The sequence below is a fragment of the Ranitomeya variabilis genome, chromosome 2, assembly GCF_051348905.1.
Source record: "Ranitomeya variabilis isolate aRanVar5 chromosome 2, aRanVar5.hap1, whole genome shotgun sequence".
NCBI lineage: Eukaryota > Metazoa > Chordata > Amphibia > Anura > Dendrobatidae > Ranitomeya > Ranitomeya variabilis.
In genome coordinates, this window is record NC_135233.1 from 4,135,675 (window position 1) to 4,157,272 (window position 21,598).

Consider the following 21,598-nt stretch of genomic DNA (forward strand, 5'->3'; position numbering starts at 1 on the left):
CAGGAGGAGGAAAAAAAGAGAGAGGAGGAGGTTAAGAAACGGGAGGAGGAGAGGAAGCGGGAGGAAAGCGAGGCATCTCCGCAGCAAAGCGCTGAGGTAATTCCGCCCTCCATGGTTGAGAGACGGCGGGATAGACGGCAGGAGGACAAGGAGGCTGAAAGGAGGAAGGAGGAGCTGGAGGACAAGTTATTCTGGAGAGCTGCAAAGCAAGAAGAGCGTGCTATGGTTAAAAATAAAAAGAAAAAAAAGGAGGCCCCAGTTACCAAAGATGAGGAGTTGGGTGGTTTGATGGATTTTGACACTTCTGGGGCGGAGGAGATGGCTGCGTCATTGATTGTTGATTCTGATCCAGAAAGCATTGGCGTTTTTTCCTCAGAAGAGGAGCCTGGAGGTCGAAAGTGTCCCAGGGAGGGTGGTGGGGAAATCTGTGACTCTGAGGTTCGTGAAGGTGGAGGGCCACAGAGGAAGGCTGGGCAGAAGAAGACACGTGTGGAGGAGTGTATGGAGGTCAGCGGCTCTGAAAGCAGCTCAGCGCAGATGGTGGAGGAGGACAGTGGCGGTGCTGTGTAGATATGTGCTATTATTTCAGTAGCTAGGTGGTTTTGTATATAGCATTTGCCTTTAAAAATGTTTTTTTTTTTTGTGTTTTTCATGTAAGTTGAGTAATGTCATGTTCGTAGGTTGGTTTTTTTAGTATTTTTTTGTGTATGTGATGGGTTGTGTACTCGTATCACAAAATGTGAGGGTCTTTAAAAGCAGGTGGCGGCGGGCAGCCATTTTGGATTTTTTTGCAACCCAGAATGCAGGAATTTTTTTTTCTGCAGGAGTGTGGGATTGTGGATGGTGTGAAGGGGAGTGAATGGCCTCATGGTGCGTCTGTGTGGTCAGGGAGTGCCTGTAATAAAAATGATGGTGTGGGTTTTTTGGTGAAGGGAAATGATGTGAGTTTGTGTGACTATATGGTGATTGAGGTTGGAAGGTGTGTGTTGGCTAATTTTGAGTTTAGAAATGTTCGTTTTTGCGTTATTAATGTATATGCGCCTGTGGATAAACAGGAGCGTAGAGTTTTATTTGAAAAAATTAAGTTTTTTATTCCAGGAAGAGTGCCTGTTGTGATAGTGGGTGATATGAACTGTGATGTGGGAAGTGTGAATGTCGATGCGTCAGGGAAAGTGTTAATGGATATGGTGAGTGATTTTGGTTTAAAAGATATGCAGCGGGCATGCAAGATAACTCCGTTGTTAAATACGTTTTTTTCTGACAGTGGGAGGGTGGAGTCTAGATTGGACTATTGTTTTGTTTCAAAAAATCTGATTCCTGTTAGTTATGCACAGGAGAGGGTGTTTTTTTCGGATCATGTGTGTATGAAGTGTGAGTTGGATTTGCATGTTAATGAGGTGGCTGGGAAAGGTGTGTGGAAGCTGAATGTAAGGGTACTGTCACACTATACGATTTACCAACGATCACGACCAGCGATACGACCTGGCCGTGATCGTTGGTAAGTTGTTGTGTGGTCGCTGGGGAGCTGTCACACAGTCAGCTCTCTCCAGCGACCAACGATGCCGAAGGCCCCGGGTAACCAGGGTAAACATCGGGTTACTAAGCGCAGGGCCGCGCTTAGTAACCCGATGTTTACCGTGGTTACCAGCGTAAAAGTAAAAAAAAAAAACAGTACATACTCACATTCCGGTGTCTGTCCCCCGGCGTTCTGCTTCTCTCCACTCTGTCTGCGCCAGCCGGAAAGCACAGCGGTGACGTCACCGCTGTGCTCGCTTTCCGGCCGGCAGGCGCTCACAATGCAGAGAAGCAGAACGCCGGGGGACAGACACCGGAATGTGAGTATGTACTGTTTGTTTTTTTTAACGTTTACGCTTGTAACCACGGTAAACATCGGGTTACTAAGCGCGGCCCTGCGCTTAGTTACCCGATGTTTACCCTGGTTACAAGCGAACGCATCGCTGGATCGCTGTCACACACAACGATCCAACGATGACAGCGGGAGATCCAGCGACGAAAGAAAGTTCCAAACGATCTGCTACGACGTACGATTCTCAGCAGGGTCCCTGATCGCTGCTGCGTGTCAGACACAGCGATATCGTATGGATATCGCTGGAACGTCATGGATCGTACCGTCGTAGCGATCAAAGTGCCACTGTGAGACGGTACCCTGAGTTTGCTGGAAGGAGGGGGGGTGAGAGAGGAGTATGAAAGACATTATGCAGAGTGGTGTGGGTGCAGAAGTGATTTCAGAAATGTGTGTGAATGGTGGGATTGGGTTAAATGGAAAACCAAGAGTTTTTTTAAAAAACTCGGGTACAAGTGTGCGGCTGCAAAGAGAGAAAGGTTTGTTTTTTTAAATGCAAGACTGAGTGTGTTGTATAAGTTGAGGGCGGGAGGGATGGATGTGAGTGAAGATTTAGTGAAAGTGAAAAAAGAAGTGAATGATTTTTTGTTAGAAAGAGGGAGGAGTTTGTGTACAGGGCCAAATTAGAGAATTTGGAGAAGAATGAGAAGTGTTCGCGGTTTTTCTTTAAGAAAGTTTTTGGGAAGAGACAGAGTATGAGTGTTTTGAATGGGATGGGTGGAAATGAAGTTAGTGGCGCGGACTTGTGTGAGGAAGTGGCAAAGTTTTATGATGATTTGTATGCTGTGAAATGGAGGGATGAAGGTTTGGAGGGTGAGGTGTTGAGTGTTTTGGAAAATAGTTTGAATAGGATAGAAAGGGAAAGTTTGATGGGTGATGTGACGGGTGAAGAAGTATGGAAGGTGGTGTGCAGTATGGCGCTGAATAAAACACCGGGGGAGGATGGTCTACCGGTGGAATTTTATCGTGTGATGTGGGATGTGATTGGGAAGGATTTTGTGGATGTATGTAAGTATATGTGGGCGAATGCAGAGGTGGCAAATGGTATGCGTGCAGGGGTGGTTGTGTTATTGCCAAAAAAAGGTGATTTGAAAAATCTAAAAAATTGGAGGCCGATCACATTGCTGAATTGTGATTATAAGATTTATGCGAAACTTTTGGCTAACAGGATGCGTGGCGTGGTTGGGAGTGTGGTGGGTGAGGAGCAATGTTGTGCGGTACCTGGAAGACGAATACATGGAAGTTTGTGTATGTTGAGAGATTGTTTGTGGGACTGCATGAATCGTAAGAAAGGGGTGTATGTGTTGAGTTTGGATTTTGAGAAGGCGTATGATAGATTGGCGCATGGTTTTTTGTTTAGTGTGTTGGTGAAGATGGGTTTTCCTTCTGAGTTTGTTGAGAGAGTGAGAAGTTTGTATAAGAATATTTACAGTTGTGTGTTGTTGAATGGAAATGTCTGGAGGAGAGTAAATGTATTTTCGGGTGTTTGGCAGGGGTGTCCTTTGTCCCCTATCGTTTTTATTTGCGCAATTGAGCCTTTGTTATGTTTGTTAAGAAAAGATAAGGTGATTCGGGGTGTGCAAGTACCCGGGGGTGGGGGGAGAGAATGGAAGATGAGTGGCTATATGGATGATGTGTGTGTGCTGTGTGATTCAGAGTGTTCGGTACGGTGTGTGAAGTTGTTGGTTTCTATTTTTTGTGGAGCATCTGCTTTTAAAGTGAATTGGGAGAAGAGTGAGTGTAAGAATTTTGGGGGAAGGAGTCTGAGCGATGATGTTGGAGTGAATGTGGTGAGTGGATCGATGAAGGTTTTGGGTGTGAAATTTTCAGAGAAATTGGATGGAGAGGAAAGCTGGGTGGATGTGCGAGAGAGAGTGGAGCGTAAGTTAAATTTTTGGAGTTTGAGGGATCTTAGGTTTTTTGGTAAAATTTTAGTTATTAAGAGTGTTGTGTTACCTATTTTTTTGTATGTTGCGATGGTGTTTCCACCAAGCTGCATGTGTATTAGAAGATTAAATAGGGTTTTGTTTGTCTTTTTTTGGGGTTCATGTATGGAGCGTGCGAGGAGAGAGATTGTTATGAAGAGTTTGGATAAGGGGGGACTGGGTTTCCCAAATTTGAATGTTTTTTTCGGCGTGAATATTATGGTGTTTGTACTAGGTGTGATTAGGATGGATGGGAAGTATGCATGTATGTGCAGGTTTTTGTTTGGAAATTTCTTGTTTCGTTTGAAATGGCGTGAAAGAGATCTTAGGAGCCCAGTGGCTTTTGAGGTTCCTGTGTGGTATGTGTGGGTTTACAAATTTCTAGTGAAGTATGAACTTTGTGATGTGGATGTGAGATTGTTAGAAAAGAAGAAAGCTGTATATAAGATGATTGAGTGTAGAGAGATGGAATGTGACATTATTGTAGGACGAGCCCATAGGCTGTTCTTGCCAGATTTTAAAATGGTAAGAGGGGATGATGTGCAGAAAGTATGGAAGAAGGTACGTGTGAATGGTATGACAAATAGGCAGAGTGAGATTGTATGGCAGTCATTGCATGGGGTGTTGCCGGTGAGGAGTGAGAGGTGTCCGAGGAGTGGATGTGGTGGGAGTGAGAGTGTGGTGCATTTGTTTTGGAATTGTCAGTATGCTAGAAGTGTGATTGCCGGTCTGGGTCGTTTGTGTAAGGAGCTGTGTGAGGTAAATCTGTTGTCTTTTGAGCTCTTTATGTTTGGATTGGGTATGTGTGGGGAGAAGGAGAGAGTACTGTGGTTGATGATGGCATGTATAAAAGAGGTTTTGTGGGATGTGAGAAATGTGTATGTGTTTAAAAGGAAGGATATTGAGGTTAAAAACTGTATAAAAATTATTTTGGGAAAATTGTATTTTTGCTTTGTGTGTGATCAGAGGAGGAGAGGGGAGGTGGATGCAGAGGGAATTTGGAAGACTAAAAAGTGGAAACATTTTGTTAATGTATCTTGAGGTGTTTTTTAGTTGTTAATAAAAAAATTTTCTTGTGTTTTCCAAGGATGATGAGAATAGCGGTTGCACTAAGTGTGTGGCACGCTGTTTTGGGAGATGAGTTCCTTATAGTTTTGGTTACCTGACTGTGGAACTTCCCATCTGAGGGAAAAAAAAAAAAGCTGTCTGTGGATGGATACCATGATTGGCATAGGTGGTTTTCCTGTATTGGATGTTTTCCTTTATTGGATGCTGCCCTTCCCGTGGTTGTTCCTTCCCGGGGAAAGGCCTGGCTATTCACTGCTTTAATTGAGAAACACGTGATGGTGTCTCCGCAGCTACTCTACATGCAATATATGCTGGTGTCACGATAATGTGAATATGTCATGTTTGAGTATCTACCTAAAAGTACATTGGCTTTTCAGACACACGCTGTGGGTCTTTCCGACCCCCCTCTTCCCACTCTGCTTGAATGTGTAATCCAAAACCCCTCATTTCCCCCCCCCCCCTCAAGAATTTATATGGCTTCAAAGTGAAAGTACAAGTAGAAGTACATGGAAAGAAAAAAAAAACAGGTTTCTTTGTCTTTGCAAATGTAAATATCATAGCACCGATTAATGATAGAAGTGGGACAAATACATTTTTGACATGGACTTCGGTAGAACTATCAGCCAGTGAGTTTTCTAGGCTCCAGAACCAGCACAATTGAGAAACATATTACTATGGAACTGGGTCACCCTCCACCCCATGTCTATACTTAATCGAATCCCTAGGATACACTGAGCATAACGACACAGGTGTCATCTTTCTACGAGGTTCATACACCAAGATATGTGGGATAATGATTTTTCATAATGCTAAGACAGGGAAGTATCCAGCCTCTAAGTGAGGTCACCACACGGGGAGGGCTTTGGTTTTAGGCTAGGAAATAACTGAGGGAAGCAGGAGTCTTCACGTGTCTTTGTCGGGGGTCTAGCTGCTATACAGGGGTGATGCATCTGGATATATGCTCAGCCTTCCCCTCAGCACACGGTCAGCCATGAGATAAGATGACATAACGAAATGTAAGTGATTTTTCAACGTTAATCCCATTTTATTTGTAATTGTATTGTACATACGATAATTATCTTCTATATAATATCCTTTTTATACTTCTGTAAACACTGCCTACCTTTTTTGGAGTAAAATATAAAATTACTAGCTTGTCTCTCCTTGCTCTATAACGTACGGTCACATCCTCTGAGGTGAATTACGCTACTAATCTGGGTTGGCTCCGGACCCGTTAATAATTAAGGAACCGGAGCTGCTGGCAGCGGATCTGTCATGTGCAATTGAGAGGCTTTGTATCGACTGTAGGCGTTGATAATTATTGTTCCTGCCTAGGTGGGAGTAGTTATTTCATCCCTCGCTGCAGCGTGCTCAATAGCCAGTACATAGCAGGCAGCCTTTCTGGTGACTAATTATCCTAGGTGCAGTACCCTGTCTGACCTGAGGGTGATGGGGCGCCAGAGAGCTGCAAGTTCCAAACCGGAAGTGGGATATAGATAAATCCCCTTCAGAAAGAATCAGGGGCAACCAGACAAATTGGTGTGAGTGTTGGGGATGATAAAGGTATGCTCCCCGTGAACAGTGACATATTGGTGGCAGCGTGGTGGGATTCCTGACAGCTGGTCTGATATATTGCACCTCACAGGCTCATAATCACACATGAGCAGCACAGTAGTGTATATAACACAAATGCTTGAAAATGATGAGAATCAAATGAACAGGGGCCACCGATCGCCTGAAATCGCCATGTTCACATCTAAAGCACATGAAATAGGCCAAGAGTCCAGCGCCATAATCAGTAGAGCCCAGCGCTACATAAACAGCGATAATTAGAGGGTTTCCCGAGGCACTGACTGAGCGCTCTCCCTGTGTATTGTGAGCTGTAGCGCCACTTATGGACAGCCGCCGCGGAGTGGGGTGCCACTTCTCGCTTATCATGGTGCCCACCTCCGCTGCTAGGCAGGTATAAGGGTAGGGGGGACCTAGGAGCAAAATTGGGTTTGCATCAATATTATTGTGTGTTGTTTGTCTTGTTTTGATATATCGAATAAAATTACAATTTTTAAGGTATTTTATGCTTTTTCCTACTCAGATACTCACACAAATACTCGCCCACAATCGCCACAAATATGTGACACTTGCACCAGCGTTTGATGCGGTTTCCTGATCATTGCCGCTGATTCTTCTCCACAATGGTATTATTAGTCCTCTCTCCATATTTGATTATGCAATGAAATTCAGACGCTTTTTACGTCTCCTCCTTTTTTCACAATGCTTTCATGGATTTATCATCCTTAATGGGGTTTTCGTTTTTTGTCTTTTCATTATGGTGCCCACAATGTTCACAGTTCTTACATTTATTTTGGTTCTTTACTTTTTCCGTCTGCTTCTGTTAGAATTGGCTCTTACGTTACCACACGTTATTCATGCCAGCACTGCATCTTTGAATATCGACCTTCCTTCTTTAACCCCATGCGGTTACTTTGATCTCTGTATGTCGTCTACTTTTTAAGAAGAGTTCGGTAAGAACTTCAAATGGGCAATAAAGCTACGATTAAATACTACCACAGCGTGTAGAGAGTACTTCTCCAGCAGCATGGTCAACAAGAAACATCCATCTCCTCTTACTCTTCAATAGGTGAGCAGGAACAGGAGGAACAGGTGATGGTGAAGAGGAGGAAAAACAGGAGGAACAGTACATGAAGAAAGTGATGAAAAGGAGGAAGGAGAAGTGATGGACTAAAAGAAGAGGAAGAAAATGCAATGAATGGTAGGGGGACCAGCAAGAGGCAACAATCAAGAGAAAAAGGTGAAGACGAAGAGAAAGAGATAATTATCAGGAAAAGGAAATGAAAACCACAAAGAGCAGGATGTGCTGGAAAATCCTGACAAAGAGGAAAGGTAGGTGGAAACACGGAGAAGCAGCAGGAGGAAAAGTCATAGCAGGAGAAGCCGGCACAGGCAAAGGTTAAAGCACCAGACGAGGAGGCAACACGTAAGATGTGAGAGGAGTCCGATGAGGAGGCAGCAATGGAGGTAAAGGACATCAGAACGTGATGAGCAGTAGAAAGTGGCACAGGACACGGCGGGGAACATACTGTGGCATTCCTACCTTTGGTATCGGTGAGGCTCTTCTCCTGGCTGCTCTTCAGGAGGTCACAGAGCTGCTTCTTCAGGAAGACGTGGAACATGGAGTTGCTGTCTCCAGTGACACTCTGAAGGACGGCAGGCAGCTCCCCCCTGGACAGCTGCTCGGACAGAGCTTCATGGTTCTCGGTTAACATTCGGATGACAAGAAGTCCGTTGTAAACGGCGGTGAAGCACCTGAAAGGCAGAAGGTGGCGATGAGATAGGTGAGGCACAGCTCAGTAGTGATGGTGTCGCTGATCTGAATTTACCCCTCTTTGCCCTGCAGCTTGCAGATGGCCCCCGGGATCGCCCTCAGTAGACTGCTGGAGCTCCCACTTGCAGCTGAACCGATGCTGGAGAAGATTTCCTTCATCATCTGGGCATCTCCGGGATTCAGGTTGTAGCGGCGGGCGCTTCCTCGCAGGTCGCAGCCCCCCACCCCGGTCAGCACCTTCAGGACCTGTCAGGGAAGGAGTGCAGGTTGGAGGATGGCAGGCACACACAGCTGGGAACGGACGGTGGGGCAGGTACTCACCGCCAGGCCAATGTGCTGAATGGCAAGCGAGGACTGGTGCTCCTGCATACAGCCCAGCACCGCCCGCACCCCGCCCTCTGTGGCAAACAGCACCCGCCAGTCATACTTGGACAAGATCACGTAAGTCAGCTGCAGGCAGGAGACCACCACAAGCTTCTCCTTCATCTGAGATGCCAACATCTCCACCAACCCTTTCACCATCTTCTCACTAAAAGTTAAATAGAAGGACGCCATCATCCTGGACTCCATTAGCTCCTTCCACCACGGACAATTTTAATTTTTGCACTTTAGTTTTTTCCTTCTCTCCAAAGAGCCATAACATCTATATTTTCCGCTTGTTTTTGTGGGACAAGTCGTAGTCTTGAAATTCTCCATCCACTTTACTGTATGATCTCTGGAAAATGAGACTTATTGGAGTTTTTTGGGATTTGTGTGTTCAGCGTTCATTATGATTCTCAGCGTTATGTAATGGATGGTTTTCTCATGGCGACTCCCAGCATTTCTGGTGCTTTGATTTTTTTTTCCCTTCGAGTATTTACCAATTATTTTTTCCTTAATCTCTTTATTTTTACATTGGGAAAAGGGGGAACCCATCCTTTGATGGTCCTTGGCTGCCATAGAAACTCATAAGTACCCCATAAGACTGACAGCAGGAAATTGGGGCCAGCTCGACTGCCACTGCTAAAAAAAAGGTGCCTGATGTATAACACAGCTCCTAAGACTGAGGCCGACCTGTGCCACACATATATGGGAGATGCCAGCAAGGGGTTAATGCAGAAAGCTAAACGCTAATTAATATGTCAGTACACTCCAAAACCCAGCAAACAGCTGACTTGTGCTGTGTTACATGGTCTTACCTTAGTGTGGAGTCTCCGGCAGAGCTCCCGCTCTCCTCATCACCCGGCCTCCGCTGCGTCGTGGTCTGGTCAGAATCCTTCCATTTGTGCTTCAAGGCATCAAAGCGGACATTACATTCAAGAGCCCGGCAGCTCTCCAGCGACCTTGTAATCTCCACCTTCTCCTCGCTGCTGGCTCCTAAAAAAAGGGGAATGAGACCATCAACTTATAGCTGGGAGGGACACTGGAGGATGAGGAAGCAGTGATGGAAAACATCACACTAAAGGGGGAGTAGGAGGAAGCACAGGAAGAGGATAAGGAGGAGGGAGCAAAGGGTGAGGAGGAGATGCCAGTGGGCAGGGAGGCGGCGCCACAGGGCGAAAGAGGCGTTGTCATTTAAAGAGGGGCTTCGAGGACCACACCCCCTCTTTTGGACTTTATTGTTAAATCGTTTTATTAAATGTTAATAAAAGGCTGCTGTGGCCATTTAATCCAATTTCAGTGTAAAGTTTTTATTTGGCAATGGTCACCGCATCAGGTATTTGGGCAAGGATTCGGTGAAAGAGGTGGGTATGGTGGATGGATGGGGAGTAGATTAACTAGCATCTAAGCTACTTTTGACTCACGGATACCCTAATGTCATGTGCAGTCACCACACACTGACACTACATGAGGTGTGCAGCCACACCTAGACGAGATGTGCAGCCACCACACACTGACACTACATGAGGTGTGCAGCCACAACTAGACGAGATTTGCAGTCACCACACACTGACACTACATGAGGTGTGCAGCCACAACTAGACGAGATTTGCAGTCACCACACTGACACTACATGAGGTGTGCAGCTACAACTAGACGAGATGTGCAGTCAATACACACTGACACTACATGAGGTGTGCAGCTACAACTAGACGAGATGTGCAGTCACCACACACTGACACTACATGAGATGTGCAGCCACACCTAGACGAGATGTGCAGCCCCCCACACTGACACTACATGAGGTGTGCAGCCACAACTAGACGAGATGTGCAGTCATCACACTGACACTACATGAGGTGTGCAGCCACAACTAGACGAGATGTGCAGCAACCACACATTGACACTACATGAGGTGTGCAGCCACAACTAAACGAGATGTGCAGTCAATACACAGACACTACATGAGATGTGCAGCCACAACTAGACGAGATGTGCAGCCACCACACACTGACACTACATGAGGTGTGCAGCCACAACTAGACGAGATGTGCAGTCACCACACTGACACTACATGAGGTGTGCAGCCACAACTAGACGAGATGTGCAGCAACCACACATTGACACTACATGAGGTGTGCAGCCACAACTAGACGAGATGTGCAGTCAATACACAGACACTACATGAAATGTGCAGCCACAACTAGACGAGATGTGCAGCCACCACACACTGACACTACATGAGGTGTGCAGCCACACCTAGACGAGACGTGCAGCCACCACACACTGACACTACATGAGGTATGCAGCCACAACTAGAGATGTGCAGCTACCACACATTGACACTACATGAGGTGTGCAGCCACAACTAGACGAGATGTGCAGTCAATACACACTGACACTACATGAAATGTGCAGCCACACCTAGACGAGATGTGCAGCCACCACACACTGACACTACATGAGGTGTGCAGCCACAACTAGACGAGATTTGCAGTCACCACACTGACACTACATCAGGTGTGCAGCCACATCTAGACGAGATGTGCAGCCACCACACACTGACACTACATGAGGTGTGCAGCTACAACTAGACGAGATGTGCAGTCAATACACACTGACACTACATGAGATGTGCAGCCACAACTAGACGAGATGTGCAGTCACCACACTGACACTACATGAGGTGTGCAGCCACAACTAGACGAGATGTGCAGCTACCACACATTGACACTACATGAGGTGTGCAGCCACAACTAGACGAGATGTGCAGTCAATACACACTGACACTACATGAAATGTGCAGCCACAACTAGACGAGATGTGCAGCCCCCCACACTGACACTACATGAGGTGTGCAGCTACAACTAGACGAGATGTGCAGTCAATACACACTGACACTACATGAGATGTGCAGCCACAACTAGACGAGATGTGCAGTCACCACACTGACACTACATGAGGTGTGCAGCCACAACTAGACGAGATGTGCAGCTACCACACACTGACACTACATGAGGTGTGCAGCTACAACTAGACGAGATGTGCAGTCACCACACACTGACACTACATGAGATGTGCAGCCACACCTAGACGAGATGTGCAGCCCCCCACACTGACACTACATGAGGTGTGCAGCTACAACTAGACGAGATGTGCAGCCACCACACACTGACACTACATGAGGTGTGCAGCAACAACTAGACGAGATGTGCAGTCACCACACTGACACATGAGGTGTGCAGCCACCACACACTGACACTACATGAGATGTGCAGTCACCACACACTGACAATACATGAGGTGTGCAGCTACAACTAGATGACATGTGCAGCCACCACACACTGACACTACATGAGGTGTGTAGTCACAACTAGACGACATGTGCAGCCACCACACACAGACACTACATGATGTGTGCAGCCACAACTAGACGAGATGTGCAGCTACCACACACTGACACTTCATGAGGTGTGCAGTCACCACACACTGGCACATGAGGTGTGCAGTCACAACTAGACGAGATGTGCAGCCACCACACACTGACACTACATGAGGTGTGCAGCTACAACTAGACGACATGTGCAGCCACCACACACTGACACTACATGAGGTGTGCAGCTACATCTGGACGAGATGTGCAGCCACCACACACTGACACTACATGAGGTGTGCAGCTACATCTAGACGAGATGTGCAGCCACCACACACTGATACTACATGAGGTGTGCAGCCACAACTAGACGAGATGTGCAGCCACCACACACTGACACTACATGAGGTGTGCAGCCACAACTAGACGAGATGTGCAGCCACCACACACTGACACTACATGAGGTGTGCAGCCACAACTAGACGAGATGTGCAGCCACCACACACTGACACTACATGAGGTGTGCAGCCACAACTAGACGAGATGTGCAGCTACCACACAATGACACTACATGAGGTGTGCAGCCACAACTAGACGAGATGTGCAGCCACCACACACTGACACTACATGAGGTGTGCAGCTATAACTAGACGAGATGTGCAGTCACCACACAATGACACTACATGAGGTGTGCAGCTACAACTAGACGAGATGTGCAGCCACCACACACTGACACTACATGAGGTGTGCAGCCACAACTAGACGAGAATTGCAGTCACCACACTGACACTACATGAGGTGTGCAGCTACAACTAGACGAGATGTGCAGTCAATACACACTGATACTACATGAGGTGTGCAGCTACAACTAGACGAGATGTGCAGCTACCACACACTGACACTACATGAGGTGTGCAGCTACAACTAGACGAGATGTGCAGTCACCACACACTGACACTACATGAGATGTGCAGCCACACCTAGACGAGATGTGCAGCCCCCCACACTGACACTACATGAGGTGTGCAGCCACAACTAGACGAGATGTGCAGCCACCACACACTGACACTACATGAGGTGTGCAGCCACAACTAGACGAGATGTGCAGTCACCACACTGACACTACATGAGGTGTGCAGCCACAACTAGACGAGATGTGCAGCAACCACACATTGACACTACATGAGGTGTACAGCCACAACTAGACGAGATGTGCAGTCAATACACAGACACTACATGAGATGTGCAGCCACAACTAGACGAGATGTGCAGCCACCACACACTGACACTACATGAGGTGTGCAGCCACAACTAGACGAGATGTGCAGTCACCACACTGACACTACATCAGGTGTGCAGCCACATCTAGACGAGATGTGCAGCCACCACACACTGACACTACATGAGGTGTGCAGCTACAACTAGACGAGATGTGCAGTCAATACACACTGACACTACATGAGATGTGCAGCCACAACTAGACGAGATGTGCAGTCACCACACTGACACTACATGAGGTGTGCAGCCACAACTAGACGAGATGTGCAGCTACCACACATTGACACTACATGAGGTGTGCAGCCACAACTAGACGAGATGTGCAGTCAATACACACTGACACTACATGAGATGTGCAGCCACACCTAGACGAGATGTGCAGCCCCCCACACTGACACTACATGAGGTGTGCAGCTACAACTAGACGAGATGTGCAGCTACCACACACTGACACTACATGAGATGTGCAGTCACCACACACTGACAATACATGAGGTGTGCAGCTACAACTAGATGACATGTGCAGCCACCACACACTGACACTACATGAGGTGTGTAGTCACAACTAGATGACATGTGCAGCCACCACACACAGACACTACATGATGTGTGCAGTCACAACTAGACGAGATGTGCAGCTACCACACACTGACACTACATGAGGTGTGCAGTCACCACACACTGACACGAGGTGTGCAGTCACAACTAGACGAGATGTGCAGCCACCACACACTGACACTACATGAGGTGTGCAGCTACAACTAGACGACATGTGCAGCCACCACACACTGACACTACATGAGGTGTGCAGCTACATCTGGACGAGATGTGCAGCCACCACACACTGACACTACATGAGGTGTGCAGCTACATCTAGACGAGATGTGCAGCCACCACACACTGATACTACATGAGGTGTGCAGCCACAACTAGACGAGATGTGCAGCTACCACACACTGACACTACATGAGGTGTGCAACTACAACTAGACGACATGTGCAGCCACCACACACTGACACAACATGAGGTGTGCAGTCACAACTAGACGAGATGTGCAGCCACCAAACAATGACACTACATGAGGTGTGCAGCTACAACTAGACGACATGTGCAGCCACCACACACTGACACTACATGAGGTGTGCAGTCACAACTAGACGAGATGTGCAGCCACCAAACAATGACACTACATGAGGTGTGCAGCTACAACTAGACGACATGTGCAGCCACCACACACTGACACTACATGAGGTGTGCAGCTACATCTGGACGAGATGTGCAGCCACCACACACTGACACTACATGAGGTGTGCAGCTACATCTAGACGAGATGTGCAGCCACCACACACTGACACAACATGAGGTGTGCAGTCACAACTAGACGAGATGTGCAGCCACCACACACTGACACTACATGAGGTGTGCAGCTATAACTAGACGAGATGTGCAATCACCACACAATGACACTACATGAGGTGTGCAGCTACAACTAGACGAGATGTGCAGCCACCACACACTGACACTACATGAGGTGTGCAGCCACAAGTAGACGATATGTGCAGTCACCACACACTGACACTACATGAGGTGTGCAGCCACAACTAGACGAGATGTGCAGCCACCACACACTGACACTACATGAGTTGTGCAGCCACAACTAGACGAGATGTGCAGCCACCACACACTGACACTACATGAGGTGTGCAGCTACAACTAGACGAGGTGTGCAGCCACCACACACTGACACTACATGAGGTGTGCAGCTATAACTAGACGAGATGTGCAGCCACCAAACAATGACACTACATGAGGTGTGCAGCTACAACTAGACGAGATGTGCAGCCACCAAACAATGACACTACATGAGGTGTGCAGCTACAACTAGACGAGATGTGCAGCCACCACACACTGACACTACATGAGGTGTGCAGCTACAACTAGACAAGATGTGCAGCCACCACACACTGACACTACATGAGGTGTGCAGCTATAACTAGACGAGATGTGCAGCCACCACACACTGACACTACATGAGGTGTGCAGTCACAAATAGACGAGATGTGCAGCCACCAAACAATGACACTACATGAGGTGTGCAGCTATAACTAGACGAGATGTGCAGCCACCACACACTGACACTACATGAGGTGTGCAGTCACAAATAGACGAGATGTGCAGCCACCAAACAATGACACTACATGAGATGTGCAGCCACACCTAGACGAGATGTGCAGCCACCACACACTGACACTACATGAGGTGTGCAGCTACAACTAGACGAGATGTGCAGCCACCAAACAATGACACTACATGAGGTGTGCAGCTACAACTAGACGAGATGTGCAGCCACCACACACTGACACTACATGAGGTGTGCAGCTATAACTAGACGAGATGTGCAGCCACCACACACTGACACTACATGAGGTGTGCAGTCACAACTAGACGAGATGTGCAGCCACCAAACAATGACACTACATGAGGTGTGCAGCCACAAGTAGACGAGATGTGCAGCCACCACACACAGACACTACATGAGGTGTGCAGCCACAACTAGACGAGATGTGCAGCCACCACACACACACAGACACTACATCACTACATGAGGTGTGCAGCCACCACACAGACATGTCTAGCTAGGTATAATGACAATGTCCTCCTGTGGACTCTCACCTGCCATGCTCTCCTCCTCAGATGACAGTTGTAGTCCTTCCAGTAGCAGCAGAGTGTTCAGGATCTGGAGGTCAGACTTTCCATCCTCTGTTTCTGCAGGATTCTGGGAGCCAGCCGTGAATGACCTCACATCTCCTTCCATGACACCAGGATGGGCTCCAGGTCTGCTAGGTTCTGGTGATGCTACAATTGTACAGAATCGGGTGTAGAGATGCGAGTTCTGCAGGTCACTGAGGAGGCAGATAGGACTGTGATCACACAGGAGCCGGACTACTTCCTGCGCTGTACTTGTAGTCATCGTCATCTGGAGGAGAGCGAGAAGATCCTGCAGCAGAAGGAAAAGAATGGGGTGATGACAGGAGATGGAGGGTGCTCAGGTAACACCCACTGATGCCCCAAACCAGGCTGTTTAAATGCTTTAGGTGCTTTTATTCCTTCTTATATTTTAGTAATTCATTGATCCAAGAAAGGACTAATAGCTAAAATGTATAGAATTAGTGTCCAGAATAATTATTTTATTATTATTATTATTATTTATTTATATAGCACCATTAATTCCATGGTGCTGTACATGAGAAAGGGGTTACATACAGGGTTATAGATATCATTTACAGTAAACAGGTTTACAGTGACACACTGGTACAGAGGGGAGAGGACCCTGTCCTTGCGGACTTACATTCTATGGGATAGTGGGGAAGAGACAGAAGGTAGGGGTGAGGCGGTAGCTCCGGTGGTGGTGAGGCGGCGGCTCGGTTATTGAAGGCTGTAGGCTTTCCTGAAGAGATGGGTTTTCAGGTTCCGTCTGAAGGATCCGAGGGTGGTGGATAATCGGACGTGTTGAGGCATGGAATTCCAGAGGATGGGGGATATTCGGGAGAAATCTTGGAGGCGATTGTGTGAGGAACGAATAAGTGTGGAGGAGAGAAGGAGGTCTTGGGATGAACAAAGATTACGTGAGGGAAGATAGTGGGAGATTAGTTCAGAGATATAGGGAGGGGACAGGTTGTGGATGGCTTTGTAGATCAGTGTTAGTAGTTTGAACTGGATTCGTTGGGGGATTGGGAGCCAGTGGAGGGATTTGCAGAGGGGAGAAGCAGGGGAGTAGCGAGGAGAGAGGTGGATTAGGCGGGCAGCAGAGTTGAGGACAGACTGGAGTGGTGCAAGAGAGTTAGCGGGGAGGCCGCAGAGGAGGGTGTTGCAGTAATCGAGGCGGGAGATGATGAGAGCATGCACAAGAGTTTTGGTAGATTGTGGACTGAGGAAGGAACGGATTCTGGCAATATTTTTGAGTTGGAGGCGACAGGAGGTGGCAAGAGCTTGGACGTGAGGTTTGAAGGACAGGGCAGAGTCAAGAGTTACTCCGAGGCAGCGGATTTCAGGAGCGGGAGAGAGCGTGATGCCATTCACCATAATAGATAGATTGGGTAGGGGGGATACGTGAGGTGGGGGAAAGATGATGAATTTGGTTTTGTCTACATTGAGTTTTAGGAAGCGAGAGGTGAAGAAGGAGGATATGGCTGACAGACACTTCGGGATTCTGGACAGCAGGGAGGTGACATCTGGGCCAGAGAGGTAGATCTGAGTGTCATCTGCATACAGGTGGTACTGGAAGCCATGGGACTTTATGAGTTGTCCTAGGCCAAGGGTATAGATGGAAAAAAGTAGGGGTCCTAGGACAGAGCCTTGAGGGACTCCAACAGAGAGAGGGCGGGATGAGGAGGTAGTGTGGGAGTGGGAAACGCTAAATGTGCGGTTGGATAGGTATGAGGCAATCCAGGACAGGGCGAGGTCTTTGATGCCAAGGGAAGAAAGAATCTGTAGCAGTAGGCAGTGATCGACTGTGTCGAAAGCAGAGGACAGGTTAAGAAGGAGGAGGATGGAGAACTGTCTGTTAGCTTTGGCTGTGACTAGGTCATTAGTAATTTTTGTCAGGGCAGTTTCGGTGGAGTGGTGGGGGCGGAAGCCAGATTGGAGGTTGTCAAGGAGAGAGTTAGATGAGAGGTGGGAGGAAATTTAAGCATGGACATGCTGCTCAAGGAGTTTTGAAGCAAACGGGAGCAGTGATATGGGGCGGTAGCTGGGCATAGCAGTTGGGTCAAGGTTAGTTTTTTTGAGGATGGGTGTGATGGTGGCATGTTTGAAGGCAGAGGGGAAGGTACCAGAAGATAGCGATAGGTTGAAGAGATGGGTTAGGGCTGGAATAAGCGTGTTAGTGAGGTTGGGGAGCAGGTGGGAAGGCATGGGGTCAAGTGCACAGGTGGTGAGGTGTGATTTTTTAAAAGAGGTGAGTAAGCTCTCCTTCAGTGATGTTGGAGAGTGAGGTTATTAGGGAAGGGCAGAGGTCTGGTATATGGAGTGGTTGGGGTGGTGGACAAGTAAAGGTTTGCCTTGTTTGGTCAATCTTGTTTTTGAGGTAGGTGGCAAAGTCCTCGGAAGAGATGAAGGGAGTTGGAGGTGGCAGTGGTGGGCGGAGGAGAGAGTTAAATGTGCTGAACAGTTGTTTTGGGTTGTAGGATAGTGAAGATACAAGGTTAGTGAAATAGGTCTGTTTAGCAGAGGTGAGGGCTGATTTGAAGTCAAATGTAGCTTGTTTGAAGGCAGTGAAGTCGTCTGGCAGGCGTGTTTTCTTCCAACGCTGCTCCGCAACCCTGGATGCTTGTCGAAGTTTTTTTGTGACATTGTTATGCCAAGGTTGCCTATTGGTTTGTCGCACTGTGCCATGCATGAGAGGGATGACTGAGTCTATGGCTGATGTGAGGGTCGAGTTATAGAAAGTGGTGGCGCTGTCCGTGTCGTGCAGTGAAGATATGGAGGACAGGGGTAGGAGAGAGTCTGAGAGTGTGTGAGTGTCTAGATGTGCGAGGTTTCTGCGAGGATGTGGTAATGGCTGGACATGGGGGGCAGGTGAGGAGGACAAGGATGAGAAGGTGAGTAGATGGTGGTCAGATAGGGGGAAGGGAGAGTTTGTGAGATTAGATAAGGAACAAAGGCGGGTGAAGATGAGGTCTAGTGTATGTCCGTCTGTGTGGGTGGCTGTGGTGGACCAATGGGTGAGTCCAAAGGATGAAGTAAGGGCCAGTAGTTTGGAGGCTGCTGGCTGGTGGGTGTCAGTAGGGATATTAAAGTCACCCATGATGATGGTGGGGATGTCGGCAGAGAGAAAGTGAAGGAGCCAGGTGGAGAATTGGTCGATGAAGGCAGTGGCTGAGCCCGGTGGTCGGTATATGACAGCCATTTGGAGATTGGTGGGAGCGTAAATACGGACAGAGTGAACCTCGAAAGAAGGGAGGATAAGGGAGGGTGGGGTTGGATAGGGTTGAAGGAGCAGTTTTTAGAAAGAAGCATACCCACTCCTCCACCATGTCTGTTGCCGGAGCGAGGAGTGTGGGTAAATTGGAGGCCACCGTAACTCAGTGCTGCAGGCGAGGCCGTGTCAGGGGGCGTCAGCCAGGTCTCAGTGAGGGCCAGGAAGAAAAGGTTGCGAGTAGTGAAGAGATCATGGACCATGTGGAGCTTGTTGCAGACAGAGCGGGCATTCCAAAGTGCCCCAGAGAGGGGAAGCAGTGTGGTGGGGGTCAGTGGCACAGGTTTTAAGTGTGAGGGGTTGCGGTGGTTTCTCACAGTGTGAGAAGGATAGGGTAAGGGGTAGTAATGTATGAGGCGGGGGGCAGGATTGGGGGATGTGTCACCAGCAGTGAGAATAAGCGGAGAAAAGGGAAACAGGTGGGTGAAGGAAAATGAGGATTAGTGGAGCAAAAACGGTCAGGATAATGTGAGCATGGTTAAAGAGCAGGGGAGGAAAAGCAAGTCAAGTAAATTTAGAAGATAGTGATTGGTCTTACCGTCTGGCCGATTTCTGGACTATTTCTGATGCCACTTTAAAGATGTCACTTCAAATGATGGCACATCTGACCCAGGCCATATCTGACCAGTACCATGCAACTTATACCATTTGAAGAGTCCATGAAATGAAGCCAGGTAAGAGAGGAAGAGGGAGGAGAAAGGAGGTGGGGGACAGTTCACAGCAGGGAGCAATTCACAGATTGCAGTTAACAGTACATTTGATTAGCATCAAGGTTGGTGAAGGATAGGATAAGATGGGTGGATAGAGCTAGGTGTGAGGAACATGTGCATATCAATATGCATTCAGCAAGCTTGAAGTATGAAACATGGAATTAAAGTCAGGGAAAAAGCAGCAACATACCAGCAGTTAGAAGAGGGATAGATGCACAAGGGATTCAGAGGGTGTAGTGGCTAGTTCAGATTAGGAGACAGTTCCCACATACCAGCAGTTAGAAGAGGGATAGAATAATGTGCACAGTGTCAGAGTAGTTCTCTAGTAAATGTTGCATTGATGTCCTGATGATTAGTGTCCCGGGTATAAACAGAGCCGACCTTCATTTATCCAGTTGCTGACGGAATCACTGATGTGCTGATACAGAAATCTCCTCCAATCTCAGGAGCCCGTTCACGCATATGCAGCTACTGAGCCAAAGTGTCACGCTGTGACTGTCTTCAGAAAGGAAAAGGGGCCTCAAGCTGTCCCTCAAACTGGGACCCTAACTATCCATGTCCCAGGGGTACTCTTGAAGGTAGAGAGGCCGAGTCTCCGACCTTACTATGCTCCTGTTAAACCCTGAGCTGTCCCCTCCCTCACCCCATGATGCATGGGACAGAAATGTACGGCAAAGAAGACACAAAGACAAAACGGGGATAACAAAAAACCTCTATCATACAAAAGCATTAATCAACAATAGGAAGGAGGATAGGGACAGGGAGGAATAAACTAAATGGGAACAGGGACCAGGAGATAAACAAACACGTACTACAGGAAACCACAGAACACTACTACAACAACTCTATTCCAACCACTTAGCTTTAGCACACAGCACAGAAAGACAAATCTTTCACTGGCAGGGACATATGGGTCAGATCAGTTTAAATAGTAACATAACAACATAGTTAGCGAGGCTGAAAAAAGCCATTTGTCCATCCAGTTCAGTCTATATTCCATCCCCAGATCTACGTCCTTCTAAAGAACCTAATAACAGTAAGATACAATATTGTTATGCTCCAGGATGACATCCAGGCCTCTCTTGAACCCCTCGACTGAGTTCGCCATCACCACCTCCTCAAGCAAGGATTTCAGATTCTCACTGCCCTAACAGTAAAGAATCCTCTTCTATGTTGGTGGAAAAACCTTCTCTCCTCCAGACGCAAAGAATGCCCCCTTGTGCCCGTCACCTTCCTTGGTATAAACAGATCCTCAGCGAGATATTTGTATTGTCCCCTTATATACTTATACATGGTTATTAGATCGCCCCTCAGTCGTCTTTTTTCTAGACTGAATAATTGTGCTAATCTCTCTGGGTATTGTAGTTCTCCCATCCCCTTTATTAATTTTGTTGCCCTCCTTTGTACTCTCTCTAGTTCCATTATATCCTTCCTGAGCACCGGTGCCCAAAACTGGACACAGTACTCCATGTGCGGTCTAACTAGGGATTTGTACAGAGGCAGTATAATGCTCTCATCATGTGTATCCAGACCTCTTTTAATGCACCCCATGATCCTGTTTGCCTTGGCAGCTGCTGCCTGGCACTGGCTGCTCCAGGTAAGTTTATCATTAACTAGGATCCCCAAGTCCTTCTCCATGTCAGATTTACCCAGTGGTTTCCCGTTCAGTGTGTAATGGTGATATTGATTCCTTCTTCCCA

General features: G+C 47.6%; 1 protein-coding gene across 1 annotated transcript in view; it reads right to left on the bottom strand.

Moving 5' to 3' along the window:
- Positions 1 to 21,598, bottom strand: part of LOC143804114 (cullin-9-like) — a 172,397-nt gene that overhangs the window by 42,024 nt on the left and 108,775 nt on the right. The window contains exons 7-11 of the mRNA XM_077281866.1: positions 15,885 to 16,209; positions 9,379 to 9,556; positions 8,522 to 8,729; positions 8,256 to 8,446; positions 7,970 to 8,181 (exon numbers count right to left, since the gene is read on the bottom strand). Coding sequence (XP_077137981.1) covers positions 7,970 to 8,181; positions 8,256 to 8,446; positions 8,522 to 8,729; positions 9,379 to 9,556; positions 15,885 to 16,209 — 1,114 coding nt within the window. The remainder of the gene's footprint in view (positions 1 to 7,969; positions 8,182 to 8,255; positions 8,447 to 8,521; positions 8,730 to 9,378; positions 9,557 to 15,884; positions 16,210 to 21,598) is intronic.